General features: G+C 43.0%; 1 protein-coding gene across 1 annotated transcript; it reads left to right on the top strand.

The window, feature by feature from the left end:
* Window positions 1–5,174: 5,174 nt before the first annotated feature.
* On the top strand, window positions 5,175–16,549 carry HDIP1 (HDAC and MIER1 interacting protein 1). The gene is made up of 4 exons (XM_088536461.1): window positions 5,175–5,283; window positions 8,903–8,999; window positions 10,921–11,103; window positions 16,074–16,549. The coding sequence occupies exons 1-4, from the start codon at window positions 5,218–5,220 to the stop codon at window positions 16,190–16,192; spliced, it is 465 nt and encodes a 154-aa protein (XP_088392587.1). The 5' UTR covers window positions 5,175–5,217; the 3' UTR covers window positions 16,193–16,549.
* The last annotated feature ends 3,519 nt before the right edge of the window (window positions 16,550–20,068 follow it).

Genomic DNA, 20,068 nt, shown 5'->3' with positions numbered 1-20,068 from the left:
CTTCTCCTCCCGCCTCTTTCCCGGTGCCGCCCTGGGTGCTGCATGGAAGGGGCTGACAGCGGCCGGTGCTGGCCGCAGAGACCCTCCCTGAGAAGTCCCCGCAGGGCAACAGCTCCCGTGCAGAGACTCCCACCAGGGTGGTGGCAGAGATTAGACCATTGAAGTCCCACCTTTTTCCCATTACATTTCATCTCAGCATTTCTACAGGCTTTTGTCATTTTTGCTATAAGTGTGAATTGCCAAATTTTTCAAGACAATCTATGCTGAGGCAAAATGAGTAACTTGGATGTTTCTCATTATAGCTCTGATTTCATAACATAAATACGAACATAACTCATTCCATGTTAGCTTTTAAAGAATATACGCTTGACACTACACATACCTGGCCCCCATCTTTACACTGCTGCCTCCTCAACTTTCAGAGCTTGAGCAGGCAGAGAGGATTCATCACCTGGCCCGAGGAGGTCAGAAAGAGGCGATGAAAGCAGCACAATGCGGATCATCCTGTTACTGTAATTACGGACTCTTCACCTAGCGCTTGTCCTTAAACAAAGCCTTCCCTTTTCACTTCAGGATTCCCTGAGCAACTGAATCCAGTGTAGGCCCCCTTTTCCTCATTTGGTTTTAATCATAAAACAAAAAGCTTATTAAAACCCAGTGCTTTTCATCTACACATATTTATAAGCTGCTTTTTACTGATTTATATGTGAAGCATTGATCTGTAAATCTATTTTCTAAATCAGTATATCAGAACAGTTAGGGTGTTATTGAAACAGATGAGGGAAATACCAGTAGGAAGAAAACACATCTGAAAGATCGAACACAAATTGAAACACAACTACAATTAAACGGGACTGCTTAGAGTCCAATTTACAATTACATGCTCCAGCACCCCATAAAACTACAACTGGTTCCAAACACTGTGAACATATTTCAGAAAACTTTGCTGTTTCTCAGCTACGTCCAAATCACTACTAGCCTCTAGGTTTGAACCTTAACGTTGGCGCAACTGCCACCTAACCCATGTTTCTACAAAACGTGTTAAAGTAATTCTATTAAGAACTACAGAATTTATCTAGTTTCTTCACAGTTCTTTTTAGCTACAGGCAAAATTATACAGTCATAAGGAGAGAAACAAATTTTGAAATTAATCTACTTCCAAAGTTCCTCTGCTGCTCTTACCTAGAACTGCAATCAGAGGTCTTCTAGTTCTGTTACAGAAGTATCTGTACTTCACTCAGTTCATACAGGCATACAGGCTTCAACATTGGCATTGACTTCAAGTTTCACTTAAAGGTCTGCGTATAATTCTGTATATATGTGTAAAACTTGAGACATCTCAGCCTAAATGGCCTTCTAGATTTCTGAATTTCAACAGAAAATATATTTTTAAATCATTAAAAGTTGATTAAATCAGTTCATAGCAATGAGTCCTAACCTCATTAAGAAGGCTTAAGTGCTTAAATAATCCTTCACTGCAGGTTCTGAACAGTGTGCTCACAGGGTGAAATTTCTTTCTGTTTATTTTCTTAAAATGAAGGTTTTAAAAAATACTTTGAAGCTCTGCTGAATTCTTGCCTTTACCTCTAGAAGTTTTAACTAAAGAAAAAAAAATCATCCTCTAAAAATAGTCAGTCTCTTGTCTCAGTATAGGCCTGTTCAACATGGTTCTTTTGAAAATGCTACTGAAAGAAGCATATGTCCTATGACATAAGGAAGTATATTTTACGCAATGGATAACTGGTATACAAGTTTAAGGGAAAAGTTCAGACTTGTCCAAAACAAACAGCACAATAATTATACTATAACACCTAGTACCTTCAGCAAATTTGGAGTCTACCTGTCAAACAGTTTAAGAGTGGATTAAGTCTCAGCCATGATGGACTGCCACATAGGGAAGACTTTATGTAAAGCCCCACCAGAGAATGGGCTATATAGAGGACTCTAAGCTTACAAGACTTAGAGAAATCCACAACAGCTTCTCAAAAATCTAACTCCAAGACAACAAGCTTCCTCAGCTCAGCAAGCTGCGTTTTCCTCACTTAGAACATGTGTTTAATTAACATGATTCCGCCTAGAGCACATCAGATTAACTGCTCCAACGCAATGCCCAGTGACAACGAAACAAGAAATAAAACCAGCATGACATATGTACGGAAAGAGAAAACAATTCCTAGCTGATGTTTTACACAGAAGTACCAAGCAGTTCTCATTCCATAACAACACCTCAAGGTACGGTCATCAAAATCTGAAGCCAAACGGGGCTTTAGCAGGCCCCAGGGCTGTGTGGCTCCATTTCAGAGGACACATGAGGGCTGCTCCGGCAAGGAAAACTCACCCGAAAGCGGCCAGGGAGATCCTGCCAGTGCCTCTCCCTGAAAGCAGCCTCGCCAGCTAGGCAGAGACATTGGTAAAAATCCAGTGGGAGCTGAGACAAGCAGGGAAAGGCCCCTTCACCATTCCAAAGGGGTACACAAAGGAGCACAAAAGAGAATTTAAAATATGCACTAATGAAACCTCACTTCTCTGCACGCAGGGCAGCCTCCTCTCCCCTGCTGCTGGCAAACACGGATGGGCAGGAGGGAATTAAACCCAAGGTGGCCTGTCCTTCCCGCAGGCAGCCGGGTGCTGCGGCCGCTGCTGAGCGCAGGAGCTCGACCTCTGCAGCAGAGGAAGAGCAAGGACCAGCTCTGCCTCCTCACCGCTCTGCATCGCAGCTGCTGCAAGAGCTGCAGAGGACACCCAAGAGGGAGCCCATCTGTAACAAGGGCTTCGTGATCACTGACCCCTCGGAGGGTCTTCTATTCTAGGGAAATCAAGTAGCTGCCAGGCTCGTGTGTACTTAGCACCAGCTCATCCTTAGGTTTCAAAGGGATACAGGAACACAAACCGTTCTTCAGGCAACAGGGAGGCCCTTTTGCTGCTTGGTCATCTTGGTAGCAGGAAACCTAGAGGCTGTTTTAGCTTTTTCATGCTTTTGGAAGGGAACCCAGTAAAGAAACTGCACCTCCATTTTTATCTGACTCAAAGGACAAGGCTGCAGAACAATATTAATGAACAAAAATGAACCACGGTTTCTAAAGGTACGAGCACAGATTTTAGGAAGTGGAGAATGGCACAGAGGTACAAGAAGCCTCCTGTAGATCCCAGGTTGACATTCTCACTTCATCAATATTATTTTTGTAACAAGAAATACATCCTGCCAGCAGGAAACAAGTGCATCTGAATACAAGCATTAAAGTTCCCACATGAAGCAAACAACAGCAGTATTGATCTTGCTAACTTATCATGTGCAATTTGAGAGAAGTCCAATGTCAAACAGTCAGTTCAGTTTCTTCTCATGGTAGTAACTTTCAGCCACCTCTGTAGTGTCACCATGAACATGCAAAAAAGCTACCACTAGATGTCAGCAGTAACGTTCTGCAAAATAGAAAAGAGCCATTTGATTTCAGAGTTGAAGGAATTTACACCAACCCCCCACTTATTTAGAAATACACATAAATTAGGAAGGTATTTCATGAAATCCAAGCTCCCTTAAGGAAATTTTCTAAGCTAATTTCCTCCAACTGGTTCAGTCTTAAGGCTATTTGTGCTGACAAATACAGTGGCAGTTCAATTTGCTGAACTATGTCCATTTGGTGGAATTGCAGAATATCTAATTCCTAATAGCTGAACTTGCAGTCTACCTAAAAAACATCATTTTAGTCAGGCGCAGCTAAGAAAATAAAGCAAAGTCCACAGCTTTACAGACTCCAACATGAGTACTGTAATCATTATTCACCACTGATTAATTTACTGGATCTTTATCTAAAAACACCTAAGGACCTAACTGCATTTTAACAGTGTTAGAACAGAACTCCTGCAAAAATCAGAGTTGCAGCACTATTACAGCGATGATACACCTCACACAAGCATAATTTGTGATTCCTAAGATACACTCCTTAGCTACTTTCCCCAAGATGGCCTAAAAAAAAATGAACATGATTTTCTGGAGACCGACTCGCAAAAAAACACACACAGAAAGTTGCAATACATTTCATGGATCATTTTAAGAATTATTTAAGACAAGAATTCTGCATCTAAGAGCGATGGATTCAAGGACCAGTAGTACATTATTTCAGATTAATACTTTTGTTCCAAGAAAGATCAATAGGAGATTCATGGTGTTAGCTTGATCACACCTCAGGATAATGCAAAGTAAATGCAATGTAACAAATAGCCAGTATACCCTAGTTTAGCTAAGCTCGAACAGTTGGACATCCTAACCGCATGAAAACTGTTGGAAGCAAAGGGTATTTGAGCTACAATTGTTCAACCATGCAATAATTACTAAAGGCGTAACTCTGGATGCTCTGTAAGCACCCACACACGCAGCGAGTCCCCCACCGGGCACCCACACGTGCAACGAGTCCCTCACTGGTGAGCAGAATGCTCAAGTTTCTGTATTCATCAATAAGGGGGTTTCTCCACAGTTTGGCTGAAGAGCAGGACAAAGGGAAGGGAGGCTGAGTGGAGCCATGAGGGAGTGGGACAAAAAGAGCCATCTGCAAGGAGGTGGGGGCCTTTGCAAAGGAGGGAAATAGGGCAATTCCCCCACATTCTTCAGCAAGGGGGACAAAGGAGTTGCTGAGCTCAGGTGAGAACAGATGGCGGGAGGCCGGAGTTCGGTGTAGGCGGCCGGGAAGGCTGTAACTTCTGAGTACCTTGGCCAATGGGGAAAAGGAGAGGGCGTCCCTCAGTCGGGAAATTAGGATAAAAGCGGGGCTGCGTCCCCCAGCATTTTGAGAGACCCCACAGGGATATGCCCGGTGGACTCTCCCTTTATTCGAATAAAGTTTTAGGACTCCTCTGTCTCCTTTTTGGACATTCAGTTCTTGACAGCGAGATTTTCCGCACACTAGACACCCACATGTGCAGCAAGTCCCTCACGGGACACCCATGCACGCAGCGAGCCCCTCCTTGGGGTACCCACACATGCACTGAGTCCCTCACCGCGCACCCACACGTGCAGCGAGTCCCTCACGGGGCACCCACACGCACAGGGAGCCCCTTCCCGGGGCACCCACCCACACGCACAGCCAGCCCGCAGGCCCGCGCGGCTGCGCTGCTCCCAGCGGCCGCGTGAGGCGCTGCCCTGCGCGGAGCGGGGCGGGTGGGGGCGGCGCGAGGCGGGGCGGCGCGGCCGGCGCTCCGGCAGCGGCAGCAGCAGCAGCGAGCATGTCCTCGAGCAGGGCCAAGAAAGTGAAGATGGCCACCAAGTCCTGCCCCGAGTGCGACCAGCAGGTGAGCGGCCCGCGGGGCCTCGGCGCGGGCGGGCGGGCGCGCCGGCCGCGGCCTCTTCCTGTTGCGGCTTCGCCGCTGCGGGCTGCGGCGGCGCCCCCCGCTTCCCGGCTCGTGGCGGGCGCGGGGCTCCTGCCGAGCCCGTGATCCCGGGGAGCAGCGGGATCGCGCAGACCCGCCCCGGCGGGCGGTGCCGTGCCCGGGGCTGCGCCGTAGCCCTGTCGTTTGCTAAAAATACAAACGCGGTAATTCACACAATGCCGCTTGGCTTGGGGGTGACTAATGTGCTTAAGGCCGGTTAGGAGACGGTTCGGTCACGTTGGTTTTATTTATTTGTTTTTGTTTTTCCGCGGAATGCTTTAAAAGCAGCAAAGCCGAGAGCTTGGCTGCAATTTCTGCCACTCGGTCAGCATCTGCAGAGTTCGTGAGCCCTCGTCCTGGCGCCGTTCGTGTCCTGCCGCAGTGTTTTTACGCGTCCCGAGCGTTGGGGTTGTTTGCGCTGGAGCGTTGCCAGCAGTTGCTCGGGGTTGTTTCCAAGCCGGGCGCTTGTCTGCGTTCAGGCGTTTGGCTTCCAGGGATGTTTTAAATCAGAAGAGGCCGGTGTTGTGGCTGCTGCGACGGGGCCCAGCTCTGCGAGGGGCTGCCATGGGCTCGCGTGGGCGGCCTGAATTCATCAGCGCCTTTCTGTTCCTAATTCCCGAGCTTTCCTGGTATACGGCTTTGTAATCTATACTTAAAAAAAGCCACCCATAGCTCTTTGCTTAGGTTTTAAATAATTGGCTTGTTTATTTTGACTTGCACTTGCTTTCCCAGCGTTTCTACTCTTCCTGGAGTAGTGTGCAATATCAAGCTGTGCCTGCAGTATCCGTGCATGTTTTAAGCAATAGATGAACAACTGCAAGGGCCTGTGTGCTAACTTCATCACGGAAGTGCCATATCTGGGGAGAGGAAGTTACATCTTAAGTTCTGGTCTTTTGGTTGATGAGAGATGAAATTAAAATGAGTTAAGCTGAATGTGAAACATTTTTTTCCTCTTTTATCCAGAATGGCAACAATAGGAAAGGCGAATAAATAAATATTATAGACTCTTAAATTGTTGCTGAAAATTTTTGCGCTGGTACTTTAGAGCTGAAAGAGGTGATCTGTGTGTGTCAGCACAGAATTTCTGCACTAGCAGCTCGTCCTGGGTGAGTGGGGAGCTGCGTGCGCCCTGCCCTGGCACAAAGGTTGTTCCCAGAGCCCTGCTCGGAGAGGGCTGGAAAATAACGCCTTGCCCTGTGCCCTTTGGTGCCCAGGCTTCCTGTGGGAATGAGGAGTTGTTTGCCCCAGAACATCTACCTCGTGCTAGGAGTCAGCTCTGCAGAACGTGCCAAAGCTTTTGTGCGACTCGTACGTGCCTGTGTCCTACACTGGTGTTCCTGAAGTTCTGCTGTAGGCAAAGGCCCTGCGTTTGTTTCTGGTTTCTGGGCTGCCAGTGGTATGCTCTAATGTTTGTGTCTGTGCAATATTGATTTAACACTTCTTAGGCTTTTAAACTCTTTTTCTGGTTATTTAGATGATAGGTAAATATCTTTTAGACTTAGGAAGTGTGATTTCGATGTTATTTTCGAAAACAAAGAACAGCACCAGGAAACTAAGGAGTCTGAAGTACTGGCATTCGATCAAAAGAAATAGTCACCACTTCTTATTCTACCTTTAGGTAATCTCTCTTCTATGAGAAGCTTTTTCCTTTTGTTCTTGTTGTTAGGAAAATGTTGAACAGAGTAAAACTGTGTTTGCAAGACTCTGTGCCCCTACTTAATAACTTGATTACAGGGTGTGATTGCAGCTTGCCTGACAGCTGAGGTCCCCTGCGAGGGATAAGGGGCATCTGTCAGTGAGTCCCTTCCCACCTAATCCCCCCGAAGACACACGTCTCTGTGCCAAACTGGGTAACCTAGAGCAGAACTTGTTCTGTTAAACAGCACAAATGCACTGTTTGTTCCTACCCCATTTGGTTATTTTGCCCTATTTTTTTTCCCTAGGCTGAGCTGGGAAGACAGTTAATGAAAACAGGGTTAGAAGGGAGCTCCTGTGTCACCCAGTGCTGCGGGGAGCTCCCTGCTAGTCCGTGTGCCGGGGTGCTCCTGGGCTCACACGAGACAGGAGCTGCAGCGTTAACTAGGCCGGGATTGGGAGTGGTTTTTATTAAGTCAGTGTTTCTGGCTTAAAGGGAATTAATTCTCTAGTTCATTAAAAATTGTATCAAAAGAACTATCTATTAGCTGGCCATGAAGTAAATAAAGGAATTATAATTGTGCTGCAGAAAACAAAATAGGTTGTTTATTCCGAGTCACTCCTTACAAATTCATGCAGTAAGTTGGCATTTGTTCTCCCAGCCAGCAGAACATTGGGACTTTGTACTTTTATGTCTGGTAAAATGCTGTTATTCAGCAGACAGTCATCACTCCTGCTTGTTTCCATGAGCCCTGGCAAACCTGTAGAGACCTGTCTTCAAGAACTGCATTTGAGAAAGTACCTCCTTCTCCCCTCCTGCTGTCCTGCTTCAACTTGATTTTCTTTATTGTGCGTTATGTTAATCTCTTCCAGTTCTCTGTTTATACTCGCTTTGATTTGTATTTTCAGTCTTTAACCTAATCGAAGCAATATGGGGTGTTTCTTACTAGTTTACAATATTCTGAAAGATTTTGGCTGTAAGTGCAGGTAACAAGGCTTGGAATTTATCAGCATTACTATTCTAAATTGCTCTGAGTAAAAATGTTGTAATTTTTTTCTGGGTAAATGTGGCATTTTCCTGTTTTTCACATACTGTTTTAAATTTTCTTGCGCCGGGGGTATTTATTGTTCCTTGTTGCTCAGCTGATTTGGAGAAGCACTGTTGTCTCTCAGACCTCTCCTTCTGCAGTCAGCCTCCAATTAGCTGTGGGTGAGTTATTTGTATTTGGGTTTAACCACAGCCTTTGCTACCTCAGTGGCCCTATCTGCAGCAGGGATGTAGGATCTGGTATAAATGTATCTGCTTTGCATCAGGCCTTATTTTGCCCGCTCTGGAAAGCGGCCTCTGATCTCTAAAGGAGTCTGTTCAAATGTTTCCCAAGGTGAATATATGCGACATGTCTGACACTTAACTGTTGGTGTGGGATTTTAAAATTATTATTATTTATTTATTGTTGTTGCCGGGGGAAGCAAAGTGGGAATGTCTCACTGCTTTGACCAGGGATATTTTTTTGAAGAGAAATTCTAATACTGTGTAACTCGCCCGCACATTCCTGGTTTCCACTTCTACCCAGCCCTTCCTGACCGCCGGGAGAAAAGGGTTTGTGCTCTGCTAAGGAACACAGAGCAGCCAGAACAGCCACGTTCGTCAAGCCCAATTATGAACAACGGTGCTACGGGAAGCCGTGGCGGGTGATTCATAGCAGAACCTGTTTCCACCACATTTGAATGCAACTGTATAGTGGTAAAGGCCGTAGTTTCACAGTGCAAACATTTAAAGAGGTATCTCTGAGAACGCAAAGGCAAGTTGCTAGGGTGTGGTGTGTTATTTTTTCCTTTCACTGGATGGGAACTCTGTGATACCTTGAAATGATTTGAAATATTTTTCTCTTTTTTGTTTTCCCAGGTTCCTGTTGCATGTAAATCGTGTCCCTGTGGCTATATATTTATTAGTCGAAAGCTCCTGCATGCTAAGCGTTCTGAGAGATTGCCACCCATCACAGGTAATATTTACAAAGATAAGAAGACTGCTCTTTCCTTTTATTTCTTATAAATGGAAGATAGAATAATTTATGTCTTCTTTGTGTGAATTTTGACTTTTGTGAGTTCTTTTGAATTGTGCATAGCAGACTTTCTTGAATTCTGAGGAAAAACAATGGCCTTTTTCAATTATACTTCCTTTATACTGTTGGCAATTTATTGTTGGCTCTAGCTGCTTGCATTGGTCACTGTGCAAAATAATTCAGTACTGAAAGCTCTCTGTAAATCCTGTTTTGAAGATAAATTTCTAGAGATGCCAAGATCAGATTAGAGAGTACTTATTGATTGAAAATGGACTTTCTGAGAATAGGAGAAGAAGAGGGGAAAAAAAAAAGAGGTTATACTGAATGGTACTTATTCACAAGCACCAGAATGGTATGCAAAATTGGTAGTATATTTAGTTTGAAACTGTGTAGGTCTTGCTTCTCTTTGCATGATTAAATTAAAAATGGTGTATTTTGTTTGTCCCGTTTGCACGTTCTTACGTGGTTATTGTTGGTTTGTGTGATAAGAAATTGGTAGAATATGGCGTGATTCATATTCTCCCTTATGTTCTGTTTTATCAATTCTTCCTGTGCCAGCAGGAATTAATTGGATCAAGTGCTTATAAGGGAAGATGTTTTAAAAGGGAAAAAAAAAAGGCGGGGGGGAAGCTATAATGTCTCTTTATATCTATGAAATGTAGAAAATGGAGACTTAAGAAACTTTAGTACTTTGTGCTGTTATTCTGAGAGTGCTGGTAGGAGTTGTGTGGAGCTGTGCTGAGCTGGAGGAAGTGAAGCAATGTCTGTGCAACTGGCTTGAAGTCTTGGCCAATCTTCTCCCCTCCTCCCTAATTCTTTTAAATAAAAACTGGTCAAGTAGTTACCGAACTAATTAAAGACCTGATAGAGCAAAGATCTTGTATAATTTAGAATTACAGATGGGGAATGCAGCCTTTATATTGACACCAGTGCCATGTTACCCTGCTGTTTAGTTCATAGCCTGCATCCTTTGCAAGATAAATTGTGCAACAGAAACACAGGGAAAACTGTTCCAGAGGAAGAAATGTAGGCTGACTGTGTATGTCCATACTGTGTTCACAGGTGTGACTGCAGTTTGTTCTAAATAAGATTGTTCCAGTGTTTATGACAATGTAACCCTTGTAGAATGGTGTTTTAAACTTATGAATGCGCAGCTACCCTGTATTAAATATTGTGCTGTGTTGGCTCCATTATTTTCAATACCCAGCTTCATTAATCCATAATTAACCTGCAAATGCAGTTAATGTAAATGCTTTGTCTTCGACTGCGATGTGGAGGAAGATACTGTATCTGCACCAAGCAGAGCGCGGCCTCGTCGGGGCCATCAGTGTGATGTGGCCTTTCCTGGCAGCGACACTGAAGCATCTTCTTCCCTGTGCCCAGGGTTGCAGTGTTAGTGTCAGAAGATGGACACGCGGGTGAAGTGTTTTCCTCTCTATCTGTATGGTAAATGGGTTATTTTCTCTGGCTAGCCAGAGCAGAGGCAATGGGCTGTGCTCACAGCTGTGGTCTATAGTTGTGGGTTTTTTTTTTGCTTTGTTTTGTTTTTAAACCTTGTTATGGGAAACTAAGCATTTCTTGTACACCAGCAAACATTTCCTGTTGCAAAATGCTTTGTGCATTTGAAGTAATTAAATCTTTAATCTCTGTAATCAAGAAGTGAGTTGTCATTCTGCCTCTGACACCTTAATTTCTGTGTGGATATTGGACAGATGCAATGATTTGCTAAAGGTATAGGCATCTAACCACTTTTGATAAGAGATTTAAAGAAAAAGTTGTCGGGTGTGGCAAGCACTAAGAATAAGTTAACGGCGAGGCTGATGACAACCCGAGATCATATCATTTCTGTTTATTTGCACAGAAAACAAGAGTGAGGCCAAAAGGAGACGGACAGAGAGAGTTAAGCGAGAGAAGATAAATTCTGCGGTAAATAAGGACTTAGAAAACCGAAAGAGATCAAGGTCTAACAGCCATTCAGATCATAGCAGGCGAGGAAGAGGAAGACCTAAGAGCGCCTCAGCCAAAAAGCACGAGGAAGAAAGAGGTATGAGAACTGGAGAAAAACGTTCTTTTTTTCTTCTTTCTTTTTTCTTTCATGTTGTCAAGCTTTATACTATTCAAGTAATTTAATTTTTTTTCTTTCTTTTCAAAGAGGAGTTAAATTTGGTTTCCCTGTGATTTCTGGGTGACAAGTGTTCTACTATGGTAGAAATATGCATACAATATCTGATGTCCTCGTTGTTGCATATGGGTGTATTTAACATCACAGAATGCAGAGCTTTCCTCTTTGTTCCTGTTAATGTCTTTATATGCACCTATTCAATCATTTCTAGGCTTTTTAGTGTCAGTCTAGCTTTGGCTTGAAAATTCCTGCAGGATTTTTGGGCTGCCCTATAAAATAAACTTTCATCTGAGAAAGAGGTAGGCAACCTTCCAGGCAATGAAAAGAGAAGATCTCCCTGTTTTAATGTGTGGTTTTTAGTCCTTGAAAAACAAAAATTGGAAAGCATGAGTGATACTTAGAAAGATTGTTTTTCTACTCCAAAATAGACTGGTTTTCACCTCCTGTCACACATTCCAAGGCATGTCTATGTGCCAGTGCTCTGAGGTAGAAAACTGGAAGTGCAGCTGTAATGTGGTCCTTGGATAGGTGTGGGGTGGTTGGTTCCGTTGGTTTGGTGTTTCGGGGAGGAGTCTTGGTGGTTATTTTGTATGTGTTTCGTTTTGTTTGTATTTTTTCCTCTTGATTCTCTGAAGATTGCCTGCATCTTCTTGGCTGCCCTTCTGGTCTTAGGACTATTGCTGTCTTTTCCTCACCTTTCTCAGCAGAAATGGTACAGAATTGGGTTTGTGGCCATTTGTAGTGCATTTGTTCCCAACCAGGGTAGCTCACCTTGCTGGTTACAAATAAGTTGGTTTAGGGTGCGTTTCTTTGTCTTATTCAGGTTCTGTCGATCTCTGTGTGTGCAGACAACTGTTCTGGTTCTTAGGTAGATTTAGAAAAACAAGATGTGTGTGGGTGAATGTGTGCGTATGTATGGCTGTCTTCCTTACAAAATGAGTTTGTTTTTACAGCCGATTACTGTAAAACAACTCAACAATTAACACTGATTTCTCTTTTTATGTGGTTTATAAAATTGGCTGAACTTCTGTGTGTGAAGTAATTAGTGCTGACTTCTAGAAATATTCTTTGGCAAACCTGTTCCTTGATAGTGTTATGTAAAAACATGCTAAGCAACTTTAATACTTCTACTCTCGTTAAGTCACAAAATGCATTTGTGACTTATGTTGCTAGTCCTTGCATCAGCCCGCATAATACTGAGAATTAACTCCTGTTTGCAAAGCATTTGTTTAATGCTAGACTTTATTTTCTTGCCTATTTTATATTTCTGGAATGTTTTGGTGGCTTCTTCCTTGCCACTAGATTTTTGTGGCAACTTAAATCCTTTTTCTTCCCACAAGGAAGAGGACAATGCTTGCAACTTATTAAACATTTGTTTCCTGGTGCCTTTTAGGCTTCTGCAATGCATGATCCATTTGTAGATGAATGACAGATGGGCAGAAAATGCTTGAATTACAGTAGCACACAAGCCAAGAAAACACATCCATTTGTAGACTCCACAGCAGTGAAAACTTCTTTCCCAAAGATACTCCTTCCCATGACATGTAGTTTTCCTTCACTGCCTGTGCCGTGCTCCTTTTCATACAGAGTGCAGCCTGTTCCCACTTATTTCTGTGCCTTTGAGTAGTTCTTTGGTGTCTTTCATGGCTGGTTCACATTAGAGTGAAAAACTGCAGGATTCAACAATGGTGAAGAAGAATGGAGGGAAGAAAAAGGGCTTTCCAAAATAAACTCTTTTTGCCACAGGGTTAGTAAAGAGAGATGTCTTGGAGGAGGAAAGTGGAAGTTGATGTAGATCAAGAGGGTATAGCAGAGTGCTGGGACCCCCACAAGAGCCAACTGTACTGTGCTATGAGGTGGTGTGACAGCCCTGGAAAACAGGGGCTTGTTCCTGCAGGTTTGGATTTGGTCAGGAATTGTCACTTTTTTCCTATCACAAATTCTACAGCTTATTTAGCTTATTTTGAGGAATATGGAAATGCTTCATTGTAGTCTTGTTGTGATTTTTGTGTTTTCATTTTGTTGTACGGGACTACGATGTGTGCTCAGACTGCTGTATCACCTAGGTAGGAACCTTGACTGTATTACCAAAAAATCCCCTCAGCCCATGTGCTGCGGGGAAGCGCTAGTGGTTGTTTTACTCCTAGAAAAGATTGCCCTTGTGTGACACTCAATAATTAGAGTAGCCTGGAGTTTTAGTAAGCATTTCTTGGGAAGCAGCTGTTTTTCAAGGAAAGGTACTTACTGATACAAAGCATCTTACAAAACAGAAGCACCTCCATCCACTGATTCTATAGTCTTTACTTCATTTAACATCTTGATTACTTAGACTCAAGTCTACTTTTTTTTTTTTACTTTTTTTTTTTTTTAATAAAGACTTAAAAGCTTTAGTATCCTGATCAAACTTAAGCCAAAGTAATTAAATTCCTTGACCCAATTCTGTCCTTCCCAACAGCCTGTTACTATATTACTCATGCATTTTTCTGGTGCTTTGTACACACTTCAAGTAGCTCACTCTGCAGAACAGTGAATCTAAACACTTTGAATCCATACCAAATGGATGAGCAGAGGGGAATTCATGTGGATTTATATATAGATGACAAGTCTAGGTGGTCTCTGCCAAATGGAAAGAGATCTGGGGAAGCGTGGGACTTTTTCCAGAAAGACTGGATGTTTTCCACCTAAATCGCCTCCCGTTTGTGTAGCAAAAGTCTTTTGTATTTTTAATGTCTTACCAAAATGGTATAGTGCCTTTGTAAGGAAGTGTTTCTCTAATAATAAAGAAATGAGTCAAAGCTGCTTTCAGAGCAGACTGTGAAGCGGAAGGTTTTAATAGCCCGTGTAGAAACCATGATACCCTGTGAATAGCACATGGTGAAATGTCAGCAGTGCGCGGGCTCTTCCCTGCTCACTGCTGAGCGCCGGCGTTGTCCTAAGCATGCATAAAGCTTAGAGCCTGGGTTCATCCTGCATAAAGCTTAGAGCCTGGGTTCATCCTGCATAAAGCTTAGAGCCTGGCTTCATCCTCCACGCTGTGTGATCCCAGGAACGTGTGATAGTTTCAGCTGACCCTTCAGAGCTCAGAAGTAGCTGTTAATTTGGGAGGGAGGAAGGGAAACCTGGGATAATTTCTTTGGCTATTGAGTGATTTGTTAACTGCCTGGCAGGGAGAGGGAAGGGAAGGGAAGGGAAATACATTTGACCTCTAGGGAGAATGGCCATTAGTGAAATTCTAATATCAAAAAAAAAAAACTTTATTCAGCCAAAAGTTGTTGAAAAGAGGCTTAGCAATGCTTTTCTGAAGATGCTGACACAAAAGGGGAAAAAACAAAAAAAGGAAGATGTCAGATATGCAAACCACAAGGGCTTGTGCAGAGCAGCTAGTGTGAACGGTGCCAAATCCACTTCCTGAGCTGTTAGTTTGTGAATGGTCTTGTGGGAGGAAGGGGCAGAGTGACCCGTATGGGGACATACGGAAACTGCCCTAAACTACAAGGCAGGGCTTGTGATGAAACTCGTTTTTTAGCCTTCGTTCGAACTCAGCATACTGGAGACTGTGGTCCTACTTAGCCAGAGAACCAGCCAAAATCATACTCGAAATATCCAAAAGGGATTTATATTACTCTGGTAAGGCAAGTTTATTGTTGCTTTGTCCATAAAAGCTGGTGCATCTGTTCTGTGTCCCTTATGCACTAGGCCATTTTCTTTGCAGTAAAGATACATTTGTAAGTGACTGAAGTTGTCAGGAATTTTTTTTTAAACATAAGATTTTTTTCGATCAGGAGAATTAAGCTCTAGATCAGTATTAAAGAAGTGGTTTTTTTTTTTTTTTTCAGTTTCTCTCTGCATATTTGTTTAACATGAGCACTGACTGTTTATTCTAACAGAATTTGTTGGAATGGTGATTTTAGTTGTAGAGCTGGTAGGAAACAAGTTGGGAGCCTAACCTAAAACCAGTGTGTGTGTGTGGGCCTGTGGGGGAGTAGCCATGTGGTTAGGAAGGGAACGAAGGGGCAGAATTCTTTTCCATGTGGTGTATTTTATAAGGAGTTGTTCTCAATTTTACCATTTCTGTAAGGACTTGGTTCATCCTTGCAAAATGTCTCAGAGGAACGTTGTGTCCTTTGTCACTGCTTTCCTCTGCCCTCCTAGATGTTATTCTACAGGTTGTACTGGGTCAGAGATGAGTGACCTGTGTCCTGCTGACTGAACCTGCTCACTCACTCGTGCTGATTCTCGTTACTTGCCCATCATCAACTTAGATTTCCTGGTGGAGCAGTCAGAAAGTGAGTGTGTGTGTGTGTGTGTGTGCGTGCACTAATGAGATGAAGTGGTCTGTCGAGCGAGCGTCGTGTTGACATTGTAACAGGGCACGATGTTACTTGGATTTAGGGATAAAACATTATTTTATATGTGGAAAAGGCAAAGTCTGCAGTATAGCGAATGCCAAAAAGTATTCATGATGGTGAATAGGGATCTGACTTCTGCACATGTACCTGCTACCTGGCTGTGGTCACTGTGTGTCTAAGACTTGAGGTTTTTGTTACCTAAGTACAGAATAGGAGTACAACTGTCCAACCTCATGGAGGTATTGGGAAAAGCCTGGAGGAACACTGAATGTTCTTGTGCATCAAGATTCAATGTAATGTTAGTGACTCATTAATTCTTCGTGATTAAAAAAGAAATGCAGTCATGCTTTCAAATGACTAATTCAGTGACTCCTCTAGCACATTTGTGTGCCTCCCTCCCTCCTTCCCCCTGCATAAGGACTGCTTGTCCTTTTCAATCCCAGTGCACCATTCCACGCTAATATAAATTAACTACTGTGTGACTTTCGTTCATTATGCGTAATGGAAACAGCTTTTAATAGTGATTTTTTTCTTCTTCTGCAGAGAAACAAGAAAAAGAAGTTGACATGTATGCCAACCTTTCAGACGAAAAGGCCTTCGTGTTTTCAGTGGCCTTGGCGGAAATAAACAGAAAAATTATCAATCAGAGACTTATTCTGTAACTTGTAAGCACAATCTGTTGCATTTATATGCAGAACGGCTAGCACATTTCCAAGGTGTAATGGATGCTGAGGAAGTATGTTGTCTGCACCAACAAGGACCACAGTATTTCCTGTTAAAATTCAGCTGCTCTCCTTGGAATTTGGATTCTGTCTCCAAGTCAGAACAAGTGTTCCCAAGATTGTGTCTGAACAATACAGAAATAAAACAGCAAGGAGAAGTTTTACGCCTTGAAGTTGAGTGCTAGATGAATGCACAGAGAGACTGCACCCATTCCAGAGCACTTCTTTTAGATTTGCCGCCAGAAATGCAATATTTTAAATACTTTCAGAAATAAATGATTTTTCTTTTAAAATATATATTTCAGATTTTTCAACTATATTACAGTTTACATATGTACAGTTCACTTTTTAATAAATTGATATTCCAGTATTTTATTGAACTGGGAATTAAGTAAATCTATCATATTTAAGGTGTGTTGTTTTTATCCTCTTAAAATTTGGGACTCATCCTAGGGATGAGGGTGTGTGCATGGGTTTTTTTTCTTCGTGTGTGTCTTTTTTTGTTTTGTTTGTTTTTTTAATATATATATCATGTAACTGTGATTAGAAGAAAATTAAAGCAGTTCTGCTTTGGAGGATTCTGTTTGGTAACTTTACAAATTTCGTCTTGAAGGGATTTTCTTGCATGTGAAGGGTTTGGGGTTTTTGTTTTGTCTGTTTTTTTTTTTAAATCATGTATACTTTTGGGAGATCAAGCTTCTGAAATTTGAGAGCAAAATAGTTGTTTCTTAATCACTCATTGCTGGACGTCTATCCAACTGGTAAGCACTTCTTCCCCGTTCTTCCATGGTCAATCCTTTACTGGGGAAGGAAAAATCAGCTATCTGTGATATAGACGTGCAGCTAGCATATCTTCACTTGATATTCTGAAATGATTAGGACACTACAGTAGTAGTTTCTGCTTGCAGTCAGTTCTTGTGGTCAGTCTTTTAAATGTCTAATTGTTGGGAGTGATGCCTTTGGAATGTTGTAATGACTGGTCTTGTTCTTGCAAGTCTACCTGAGTGTGAAAAATGAGCGGCTCCAACAGAAATAGGCTTGGGGAAAGCATTCAACAAAGTAGTCTTTGTTGAAGGGATATAGTGCAGCTTGAGGCAAAACACTTACATGTTAGTGTTTGCTTTAAAAAACAAGAGAAACATGGAAAAAAAATAAGCCTCAAATCCTGTAAATACTGAGGGAAGAAGGGTGGGAGACAATTGCCCTTGTAAAACGTGATATTATTTTTATCTGCTTTCGCTTACTGCTTTCTAAGAAGTAGAATGCAACTAAATATATTGTGGGTTTTTATTTGTTTGCTTGTTTGTTTTTTCTTCGGTGATATTCAAATACTTTTTAGTATGAGCTTAATTTAATAGTAAAAATTGCTTAATGTTCTGCTACAGAATTGATCTCTGGGAGAGAGTGGGGGTTTTTATTGATGAAGTCAAATTATTAAATGCCGACTATTATTATTTATGGTTTAAAGTAAGGAGCTATCTAGTTTTCAGTTGAGCCACAAAGGACAGATCATATGCAAATATTGCAAACAAAAGAGAACATAGAACTTGATTTTAAATTTTTAATTCATAAAGAGTATTTGGGATCTTCTGTATCAGTGGCTGAAAGGGATGGGTGTGTAAATGACTTACTGATGATCTATATTTGTCTCTCTTTCAGTAAATGAGGAATTGCAAACACAAGATCTATTTGCCTACATCATGCAAACTTCTGCTTTCCGGAGCTGTAGCCAGATACCAGTAGTAAAGACAGATGAGTAACCCGTAATGACAGAGTGCATCATAACTGCTGTTGGCAAGGTAAGTAGTTAAATTCAGAAGGACAAAAGGGAGGGTTCTAGTTCTCATTTTGAAAACTTAAGGTGTGATTAGGTTTGTGTTGATCCCATTTGCTGAATAAGATCTATTGTGTAAAAGAACAGATGAAGGGAAGTACTAATCCTGTGTGCTCAGTGCTCCTAATTGAATTGCTGCAGACACCTATTTCTTTCTGATCCTATATACCAAAAAAACAAACAAAAAAACAAAAACAAAAAAACCACACCTTTAAGATAGTGTGTTATGTTCAGAGGACTGGAGTTAGGTATTGTTAGATGTGACAAAATTTAGCTTACTGTTTTTGAGTAGTCCCTTCACCATTAAGCACTGAAAAAATACATTTGTACCTATCTCCCTAATGTATTCACACCTCCGTACTCCAGCTGGCCCAGCTAGAAGGAGAGGCACATTGGGAGCCCAACTCAAATGCCTCTAGGTAAATGCACCGTGTTGCTACCATGGGGAATAAACAAGGGGACTTAAGAGATGTGTGTGCCATTGCAGAGCCGTGATCTCGTGACAATTACTGAGACATGGCGAGACAGCTCTCGTGACTGGAATGTGGTCACGGAGGGCTTTAGGCTTTTTAGGAAAGGCAGGCCAGGAAGGTGAGGTGGTGGAGTTGCTCTTTACATGAGAGAGCAACTGGAATGTATGGAGCTTGGCATAAGGGCGGACGAAGCGCAAGTCAAGAGCCTATGGGTGAGGATTAAACAACAGGCCAGGAGGGGCAGTACTGCGGCGGGTGTTTACTGCAGGCCGCCTGGCCGGGAGGAGGTGGCTGAGGCCTTCTACAGGCAGCTGAAGTAGCCTCATGATCACAGGCCCTGCTCCTTATCGGGGACTTCACCCAGCCTGATGTGCCGCACAGCTAGGAACAGACAGTCCAGGAGGTTCCTGCAGAACATTGTAGATAACTTCTTGATGCAGGTGGTGGATGATCCAGTGAGGAGAGGGGCGCTTCTAAACGTGGTACTAACAAACAGAGATGATCTAGTTGGAAATGTGAAGGTTGGGGCAGTCTTGGCTGCAGTGACCATGAGTTGTTGTAATTCACAATCCTGTGAGGAAGAAGTTGGACAAGAAGTAGAATTGTAACTTGGGACTTCAAGAGAACTAACTATGACCTCTTCAGGGACCTCTTCAGGGAGCTTCCTGGGCCAGGGCCCTAGAAGGAAAGGGGGGTTAGGAGAATTGGCTAGTATTCAAGCAGCACTTTCTCCACTGAGGATCAGTGCATTCCTGCCAGAAAGAAGTCAAGCAAGGGGGACAGGAGGCCTGTGTGGATGGGGAAAGAAGCTCTTGGGAACACTTAGAGAAAAAGAGAGCATACATAATGTGGAAGAAGAGACAGACCACATGGGAGGAATATAGGAACATTGTCAGAGAATGCAGGGATATGGCAAGGAAGGCCAAGGCCTGGTTGGTGTTAGAGTTAGTAAGAGATACCAGGGACAACAGGAAGGGCTTCTGCAAATACAGGATCAGCAAGAAGACGACTGGGGAAAATATGAGCGTGCTGCTGAGTGGGTTGAATGCCTTGGTGATGGAGGATACAGAGAAGTCAGAGTTACTAAATGCCTTCTTTGCTTCAGTCTTTACTGCTAAGATTAGCCCCCAGGAACTACAGAGCCCTGAGACAAGAGAGAAAACCATGAAAGAGGAAGACTTTCCATTGTTCAAGGAGGACTGGGTTAGAGATTATTTACGCAAACTGGACACCCATAAATCTATGGGCCCGGATAGGATGCATCCAACAGTGCTGAGGGAACTGGTAGGGGTTGTTGCTCAGCTGCTCTCCATCATCTTTGAGACGTCATGGAGGGGTAGGGGAGGTGCCAGAGGACTGGAAGAAAGCCAGCATCACTCCAGCCTTTAAAAAGGGCAAGAAGGAGGACCCGGGAAACTATGGATTGGTCAGCCTCATTTCCATCCCTGGAAAGGTGATGGAGAGACCATCTCTGGGCATGCGAAGGAAAAGGTGATCAGAAGTAGTCAG

The sequence above is a fragment of the Tinamus guttatus genome, unplaced genomic scaffold (genome assembly GCF_059628265.1).
Source record: "Tinamus guttatus ecotype Peru unplaced genomic scaffold, ASM5962826v1 Tinamus_guttatus_pri_ptg000674l, whole genome shotgun sequence".
In the NCBI taxonomy this organism is placed as follows: domain Eukaryota; kingdom Metazoa; phylum Chordata; class Aves; order Tinamiformes; family Tinamidae; genus Tinamus; species Tinamus guttatus.
This window is presented reverse-complemented; position numbering and strand designations above follow the sequence as displayed.

What these genes read in the sequence shown, in the direction of transcription:
- HDIP1 (XM_088536461.1), top strand. Translation starts at nt 5,218, where the DNA reads ATGTCCTCGAGCAGGGCCAAGAAAGTGAAGATGGCCACCAAGTCCTGC. An exon ending in GAGATTGCCACCCATCACAG is followed by an intron (nt 9,000 to 10,920) that starts GTAATATTTACA and finishes TTATTTGCACAG; the next exon opens with AAAACAAGAGTGAGGCCAAA. An exon ending in AAAGCACGAGGAAGAAAGAG is followed by an intron (nt 11,104 to 16,073) that starts GTATGAGAACTG and finishes CTTCTTCTGCAG; the next exon opens with AGAAACAAGAAAAAGAAGTT.